Genomic DNA, 9,388 nt, shown 5'->3' with positions numbered 1-9,388 from the left:
ATTGTGAAATGACACTTATAACATCATTTAATTTAAAATCCTATCTAAACTACCTATCCCACTATTAGCTTATTGATCATTTCACATACTCAATCACCTTTAAGCTATCAGCTATTTACCAAACACTTTTATATAATCAGTTAATACAATAAGTTAGTCAAATCAGTTAATAAAATTAGGTAACTCGATGAGTTTCAGCTTTCTCCCAAACAGGACCTTTGTAAAAAAATTCTTTTTCTTTTGTTGCTCCCTCTCTCTCCTCTCTTGAAGCGGCATCTGAGCTTTTCGTCCTCCATTGAAGAATCTTCTGAGGTAAGATGCTTATTTGTTTGGTCACCGAATATCAATTTATCAATTAGGGTTTTGTTTCACAATATCATTAATTTAATTATCAGTACGGTCAATTTAGGAATTAGGATTCTTCTAAGCTATATTAATTATATGTTTTCAAAAAAAAAAAAAAAAAGCTATATTAATTATATTGAACTATTGTTGAGTATTACTGAATTGTGAAATGTTATAACTTATAACAGCGATTTCGCTGCTACGATTTTGCTATTCGTATTCTTGATTGTAAACAATTTTGCGAATGTTGTAAAAAATTCTAAACGATTTTGCTACGTTCGCACGGCTGCTTCAGTGCTTCACTCTTTCCCTTCATTTCGATTTCCTTCACAATTCTGCAATATCCCGCCTTCCACCGCACGCCGCCTTCTGCCTGCCTCCACCGGCCTTTTACCACCGACCAGACGAGCACCGGAGTGACCAGAATCTGTGACCGTCAATTGAAGGCATAAGTCAGAGCAATTGAGCAAGGTATTAAACTTTAAATTATTAAGTAATTAATTTGTTATTTACTATTTATTTTAATTATTTATTATATCAGTCATTTGCATTATCGAATTGAACTTTTGTTGATGCAATTTGGTTGTTCATCGTTGTGTTTCATTGATTTTTTTTTGTAGCATTGGTTATTTGGTTATTAAGTAATTGCTATTTGATTGTGGTAATGTCTTCAATTGAATTGCCGAATTCTATGAATGTGTTCAATTGCTGAATTTTTGTTAATTCTTTAAAATTTTTTTTGTTAATTATTAGCTTAATCTTTTCAATTTTTTTCCTGCTAAAAATTTCCAGTAATCTTCTAAAATTATTGTTTTTGTTATGATAAAAACGATAGATGCAGTCCATCTTGGCAAAGCTAGCCGGCCTTTGGCGATGACTAATTTTGAATGCTAATGGACTTACATTAACATCTCATATTTTACATCTCCTCCCTTTTCTGTTCTTCTAATTATCAAATGTGGTTTCCGATCATTGGAGATGATACATAATTTTTTTTTAATTTCTTCTTCAAATTAAAATTATTTGTTGGGAAATGATGATAAATCATCTTATTTAATCTTTTCCATCTTAGATTACTATAAATTTTTTGTACTTTCTCATGGTGACTTACAAGTACGGAAATCCTGGATCCGCCGTTGTCGGTCAAATTTAGTTTCTAATAATGTGTTGCAGACTTTTGTTTATATAACCCTTTAATGGGACTCTGGTGAACCTTAGCTGAGACACCCTTCCGAAGCTCAAAGTGAGAAGACGGAAATGGCTCTGAGGCAGCTAGCAGTAGGGGGGAAGACGCTGCCATCTCTGTTGAACGTCTTGAGAAAGGATATCTCAAAACCCCATCGTGTCACTGTACCTTTGCCTTCACTCCGTCGCACTTTCTCTCTATATGATCAGATCAATCTAATTGATAATATTCCTGAGGACCAACTCCGCTTTCAAGGGTAAATTCTTCCTTTATACATTTGTTAAATCTTGAATTTGATATATTGTTTATTGTGTTCTCTTTTATATAAAAATATTGAATTTGATATATTGAATTTGAATATGTTGGACTTACCAGTTATAATTCGAATATTTTGGTTTGTTGTGTTTGCTGCCACTTGTTTAACTTAAGGTCAGCAATTTGAGTAAAAGGGTTGTGTGCGTTTCGGGTTATCTATATCAAAATTCAAATGGATAATTGCATTATCAAGTAATCTACCAACTGAGTGATGTTTGGATTGATTATACATTAATGCTTTGTATAGTTTGGATTTCATTCATGGTTTTTTGACATCAATTCTCATTTAGCTCATGGCTTTTGGTATTCATTGCAACAATTTGATAGGTTTGACGAAACTGGATTCAAAGTAAATGGGGTCAAGTATGAAGGTAGCTTACTTTGTGCTGGCAATTTGCTAATGTCATGGACCCCTAAGAACTTTGCAGATATTACCCCTGAAAGGTACTTGCTTTGTTGGTTGCACTCTATGATAATACAATTTTCACTTATTTGACGCGTAAAGTAGAGATTTATGATATCATTTTCATTCAAATAGATGCATAAGCTAGGATTGTTTATTTGCCAAGTTGTTTTGATATTGAACACTTAGAATCAAGTATTAGGTCCTAAGTGCTACTTGACGTTACTGGTTTTGTAGACAAACTGCTCCCAATACAATTAGGTGAGCGCGGGGTAATTAGGTCGTTGACTAACCTCCTCACGATCAAACAAAATTTATTATAATCCTAAACTAACCCCTAAACAAGTCTAGTGGTAAGTTCGGAGTCGAACCACAAGGAACGGTGTTGTTAGATTGTTCTCGATCTAATGCTTAAGCTACGCCGAATTCGGTTTATGGATATTGGACACTACAACTACACTAACACACATATAAAGACCAAGATATTATAAAGTCTACTAGGGGCAAAGATCCACTTTGAACAATTAACAAGTTAATGCGAATCCAATTGATAATAAATTATGAAAAGAAAGAATTAAAATGGGAATTAATTACACTCAAGAGTAATCTTTCAAATTCCTAGCCTAGATCTCTCATTGAGTAGGTGCATAAAAGAAATTTACCCAAAATGCAATCAAATATATAAATTCTAATTCATAATCCCTTGTCAAACTAGAACTAATATGCAATCAAGTTTGCTATCATGGGAGATCAAACCAATCTTAAACAAACAACATGCCATCATCAATTCAATCAATTTAATCACACAATTATCATCAAATTTATCTCAAATAACACAATTAACCATTACAAAGTTTCACTCAACACCTAGTAGAAGGAAATCTATTCAAACATGATTAACAAAGCAATTAAAGAAAGCATAAAGAGAAAAGAGAGTAAGAATGTTCATTGATATAAGATGAAGATCTTCAAATCATCAAATTCCTCATTTGATTATCCAAAATCCATGAAAACCATTGTGTTTCTCACTTTCTCTCTCTAATTGAGAGTTTCTCTCTCTAAAAACCTAAAACTAACCTAAAAACTACTGAAAAAAATGAATTCCTCCTTCTAAAATGAGAAAAAAATCTATTTATAGCCATTACTAAATTGCCTAGGAAGCTCCGCAACAAGTCGAGCAGCGCGTAGAGGAGCGGGCGCTCCAATTTCGTGCACGGGCGCTCCTAGCTGCAGCAAAATATGACAGAATCGGGCGCTCCAATTTCGTGCACGGGCGCTCCTAGCTGCAGCAAAATATGACAGAATTGTTCCAGAAAGTTTGGAGCGGGCGCTCCTCAGAGGTGCGCGCCCGCTCCTCTCGGACTGGGCAAACTGCTCAGCTTCAAATGAGCATATATCTCACGTTTTACATCCGAATTGGGCATATGACCTGTCGTTGGAAAGCTCTCGAGATAAGCTTTCATCTCCAATTGGAATCGCCCCAAAATGTTTTGTAGATCAAAAGATATAGGCATTTGAAGTATGATCTTTGCAAATCAAGTGCACGTTTCTTCATTACGTGTTCTTTTATGTTTTATATTTCTTCAATCTTGAGCAATGAACTTATCCAAGTGTTCCTAAACATAAGAGTAAACCAATAAAGTTTAATCTAATGTCATAAGCCACCTGCCATAGACTCAAGACTCAGGCAAAGAAGCTTGAGGACTATTTGATTGATTTTTGAAGACAACGGTTACAACTATTATACTGCTGCTACTGCAATAAAAATAGAAGCTTGGAGGCTACTCTAGTGCTAGGCTACTCTAAGATTAACATCAAAATTCTCATATCTCACTCATTCTTTTCTTCCCCTTAAATACTAGGCATTCCCCTTTCCCACCTGTACCCTAGCAATTACACAAGGTTGTACTATTCTGCCAGAGAGGCTATACACAGTCACATTCATTCACCACAATACTTAGTGGAATAATAATTAATTTGTCCTCTTCTGCTACTCTGAAATCTCTGTTTTTGTCGCTTTCCATATTGCTGCTATTGTTGTCCTGTCCCCCTCTTCTTGCGCCTTGAATAAACCTGGGTAGGTGGTGTGGCATTGGGCTGATCTATTGCATTACTCCCCCCCGAACATCCACCTTGTCCTCGAGGTGGAAGGATGGAAATCGTAACTTAATTGTCTCATAATCTTCCCAAGTAGCTTCAGGTAGACCCGCCCACTTGAGTAACACTTCAACCTGAGGTCTGCCCTGCTCCTCTTTGTTGCGCACGGCCAACACTCTCTCAGGTTCCACCTCCAGCTCTAAATTAGCAGTGAGCTGAGTAGGGAGGGTGGGGTTGGTTGGTGTGTCCCCCACGACCTTCTTCAGCTGGGAGACATGGAACACAGGATGAATCCTGCTGTTCTCAGGTAAATTCAAGCGATAAGCGACCTTCCCAACCCGTTGAACAACCTCGAAAGGCCCATAATAACGAGCAGAAAGCTTCTCACAAGGGCGGCTGCCAGTGACTGTTGTCTATAGGGCTGTAGCTTCAAATAAACCCAATCCCCAATCTGAAATTCAAGCTCTCTCCGCCTACTGTCAGCACGTTCTTTCATCAACTGTTGTGCCCGATTAAGGTTCATCTTCAATTCATCCAAAATGAAGTCTCTTTCCTTCGGCCCTTCTTCTAAGCTTTTCACCATCGTAGCATCTTCCTGCACCTTCCAAATTTTTGGTGGATCCCGACCATAAACCACCTTAAAAGGAGTCATCTTCGTGGAGATGTGGGGTGAGGTGTTATATGAGTACTCGGCCCACGGCAACCATTGAGCCCAAGTCTTAGGTTGGCTGGACACAAAGCAACGGAGATAGGCTTCCAAACACTTGTTTACCACCTCGGTTTGACCATCCGATTGTGGGTGATAAGAAGTGCTTCTATTGAGATGTGTTCCTTGTAACCGAGAGAGTTCTTTCCAAAATAGGCTCATGAAAACTTTATCTCGATCGGAAACTATGGAAGATGGAAACCCATGTAAGCGAACGATCTCCTTCACAAACAAATCTGCCACTTTGAGAGCATTAAAAGGATGCTTGAGCCCCAAAAAATGGCTGTACTTGGACAGCCTATCCACCACCACCAAAATTACGTTGACCCCCTTAGAGAGTGGCAAGCCCTCTATAAAGTCCATAGAGATGTCCTCCCACACTACTTCCGGCACGGCTAAAGGTTGGAGCAATCCGGCAAGTGCTTGTGGAGTGGTTTTACTTCTCTGGCAGATTTCACACTCCCGCACATACTCTCCCACCCCCTTCCTCATATTCGGCCAAAACCAATCCGTAGCCACTCTAAGGTAGGTCTTAACCTCACCTTCATGCCCTCCCATTGGAGAATCATGGTATTCCTTCAAGAGCTTAGGAATAAATTTAGAATTTTTTGGAAGTACCACGCGCCCCTTGTACAATACCCTGCTGCCGCTCAAAGTAAATCCCCTGCTTTCACTAGAATTTGCTGACAGTTTCTTCCTCAGCTCATTAAGCCATGGATCGCTTGTTATCTCAGCCTCCAATTCTGCCCAATCAACCCCTTGAGTAGAAATTAAGGCAGCCAATTGACATTGCGCCCCTCCTTTCCTTGACAAAGCATCGGCCACCCTATTCGACGGCCCGGGTTTGTATTGTATATCGAAATCCATTCCCATCAACTTTCGCATCCACTTTTGGTATTCCCCTCCCACCTCTCGTTGTTGAGTTAGGAACCTCAAACTTTGTTGATCGGTGCGAATGATGAATCTCCTCCCTAAGAGGTAGTGCCTCCATTTCATGACCGCCAAACTAATAGCCATGAGTTCTTTTTCATAAATTGATTTTGCTTGATTCCTCACTCCAAGCAACTTGCTAAAGTACGCGATTGGTCTTCCTAGTTGCATCATCACGGCACCAACCCCATACCCCGAAGCATCGGTCTCTATGATGAACTCGAGTTGAAAATTGGGCATGGCCAAGACCGGGGCTGTTGTCATAGCAGATTTTAGGGCCGCAAAAGCTTGGGCTGCTTCGTTGTTCCACCCAAAATTATCTTTCTTCAACTGTGTGGTTAAAGGGCCGGCTATTTGTGCATAGTTAGCCACAAATTTCCGGTAATAACCGGTGAGGCCTAGGAACCCTCTTAGCTCCTTCAAATTCTTGGGCTCCTCCCACTCTACAATTGCTTTCACCTTGTCCATATCCATTGCAACTCCCTCTACCGAAATCACATGACCCAAATACGCCACTTCCCTCTTCCCAAAGTCACACTTCTTCAAGTTAGCATACGAGCTATGCTTAGACATTAACTCCAAGACCAATCTCACATGCTTCTTATGCTCCTCCTCCCCTTTGCTATACACCAAAATGTCATCGAAAAATACTAACACGAACTTCCTCAAAAATGGTTTGAATACTTCGTTCATTAGGGATTGGAAGGTAGCGGGTGCATTGGTAAGCCCAAAGGGCATCACCAAAAATTCATAGTGTCCTTCATGCGTTCGAAACGCGGTTTTGTGGATATCCCCCTCCTTTACTCGAATTTGATGGTAACCCGATTTCTAGTCAAGTTTCGAGAACCACTTAGCCTCGTGCAATTCATCAAGTAATTCGTCGATGACCGGAATGGGAAATTTGTCCGGCACGGTTTCCTTATTCAAGGCCCGGTAATCGACGCAAAATCTCCAAGAACCGTCTTTCTTCTTCACTAAAATCACCGGGCTTGAGAAGGGACTTGTGGAAGGTCGTATTATACCGGCTTGAAGCATCTCTTGAATTAACTTTTCGATCTCATCCTTCTGTATTTGGGGGTATCGATACGGTCTTACACTAACCGGATCACTTCCGCCTTTCAAAACAATGGAATGCTCATGATTCCGGTGAGGTGGGAGTCCCCTTGGCATGTTGAAAACATGCCGAAATTGATGCAGTAAGTCTGCCAGGAACTAACTCAGGTGGTTGCGGTGTCACTTCATCTGTCATCTCCTCCTCTTTATCCCCCTTCTCAATTCTACTCAACTCCACCCAAATGCCCTGCTTCTCCTTACATAGTGTTCTGATCATGGCCTTCAATGAAACCCGAGTCTTCTCCAACGAAGGATCACCTCTAAGAGTCACCAACTGCCCCTTCTCCCAGAATTTCATAATGTGTGTCCTCTAATTCGTCGTCACCGAGCCTAATTTTTCCAGCTGAATGCCAAGAATCAAATCAGCGTTTCCTAAATCTAATGGTAGGAAGTCCTCTACCACTACTACACCCTCGTTTAATGTAACCTCCACGCTCTGGCAAACCCCCTGCCCTTTTACAATTTCCCCGTTTCCAAGAGTGACACAAAAATTACCTCCCTTCGTAATTGGAACCGCCGCCTCCGCCGTAGTGAGATGAAGTTGTGTGTCGCGCCGGGGTCTATCATTATTACCACCTCCCGTCCTCCTATTCTCCCCTTCAGCTTCATAGTCTTTGGGTTAGAGATCCCAATTACGGCGCACAGCGACGCCCCCATTTCTTCCTCCGCCGCACCATCCTCTTCTTCCTCCAGCGGCGCCTCCTCTTCCCCCGCCACTAAAAGAACACTCAGCTCCTTCCTTTTGCGCCTATGCCCCACTCCCCATTTTTCATCACATCTAAAGCACAAGTTTTTAGCCCTCCTTTCTTGAATTTCGGCCTCCGTCAGGCGGCGCGTGTAATCGGAGCTTCGAGTTTGGAGATTTCCTGATGGAGTCATCGTCATGTTTACTGAAGCTTGTGACTCTGAACCTTTAGACCACGACTTAGGGGAGTTAGAATGAGTTGGTATCCCATAAGTTTGGATCAGCCCTGGTCCATTGGGTTTAGGTGGGTTAGAGGTTTGAGGAGAGTTGTGGGCCGGCCCAAACCTAAACCCAGCATTAGAACCCTTCTTAGCTAGTTGGATCCGGTTTTTTTCTTCTATCCGCCCCGCCAACTCCATAGCCCCTTCCAGATTAAACGGATTCAACATCCGGAGCTCCGACTTCACATCCTCCTTCAAGCCGTTTATAAACCGAGCAAGCATTATGTTTTCAGGAATCCCCTCCAATGGAGCAGCCATCTCAATGTATCTCCTTCGATATTCCACCACTGACCCCACCTGTTGCACCGCCATCCATTGCTCATACAACGACCCGGAGTGAGATGGTCGGAACTCGCACAACAACCTTTGTTTGAGATCCAGCCACCCCGTGATCGGCCGCCGCTTCTTCTCCCATTGATACCATTTAAGGGCATCCCCATCCATCGCTACCACCGCCGCATCTAGCTTCTCTCTCTCTTGCAGTTGATAAAAATCAAAGAACATTTCCGCTCTCAACAACCAGTTATCGGGATCCTTACCCTCGAAGATAGGCATGTCGAGTTTGCGGTACCTCCACTGATGTCGGTTATCGCCGCCATCTCCGCCACCACCGCCCGGCCAGTGACGGAACTCCTCCTCACCATGGCCGCCCCCTCTCCAACCCCTCCTTAACGGAGAGCGCACCTCATTATCTCCAAGGCCCTGGTTATGGCTGCCCTCGCCTTCAAGGTTGATTGGTTGTATTATGGGTTGTGGTTGCGGTTGTGGGGGTGGTCGGTTTCCCTGACCTCCGGCCGCGGTGCGCTTCAGTTCTTCTCGAGGTTTCTGGTAATTTTCCTTCTCTATTGCCGCCATCCTATCAGGGTCGATACGGAAACGATCAATCCTCTCCTCTAGCCTTGTGGTGGTTCGGGCTAGGTTATCCTCCAGCCGTTTCCGTTCCGCCTCCTGTACTCCGGCCACTGCCGCCTGCACCGCCCTTTCTATGGTGGCTTCTTGAGTTCCCATCTTCTCCACGATGGTTCTAAGTTGGGTGTCCTCCGAGTCGAATCTCTGTTCAATTGCTTGCAACCTGGACTCCACCTCTCCTATCTTCTCGTCCACCGCATCGGCTCGTTGGGTCAGTGTTGGGGTCACCATACCACTTGCTATAGACTCAAGACTCAGGCAAAGAAATCAACAGAGTTAATCAACAGAGGAAGCTTGAGGACTATTTGATTGATTTTTGAAGACAACGGTTACAACTATTATACTGCTGCTACTGCAATAAAAATAGAAGCTTGGAGGCTACTCTAGTGCTAGGCTACTCTAAGATTAACATCAAAAT

At 42.2% G+C, this 9,388-nt stretch overlaps 1 protein-coding gene across 2 annotated transcripts in view; it reads left to right on the top strand.

The window, feature by feature from the left end:
- The first annotated feature begins 206 nt into the window (after nucleotides 1-206).
- Nucleotides 207-9,388, top strand: part of LOC145634795 (uncharacterized) — a 32,671-nt gene continuing 23,489 nt past the window's right edge. The window contains exons 1-4 of one of the 2 annotated variants that reach the window (XM_081686176.1): nucleotides 207-312; nucleotides 641-816; nucleotides 1,564-1,787; nucleotides 2,174-2,290. In XM_081686176.1, the coding sequence (XP_081542302.1) occupies nucleotides 1,603-1,787; nucleotides 2,174-2,290 (302 nt within the window). In that variant the 5' untranslated portion in view covers nucleotides 207-312; nucleotides 641-816; nucleotides 1,564-1,602. Of the gene's footprint in view, nucleotides 313-640; nucleotides 817-1,518; nucleotides 1,788-2,173; nucleotides 2,291-9,388 lie in introns of both variants that reach the window. The other variant, XM_081686175.1, reaches the window with a different exon arrangement.

This window comes from Chenopodium album, chromosome 6 (assembly GCF_948465745.1).
Source record: "Chenopodium album chromosome 6, dcCheAlbu1.1, whole genome shotgun sequence".
NCBI lineage: Eukaryota > Viridiplantae > Streptophyta > Magnoliopsida > Caryophyllales > Amaranthaceae > Chenopodium > Chenopodium album.
This window is presented reverse-complemented; position numbering and strand designations above follow the sequence as displayed.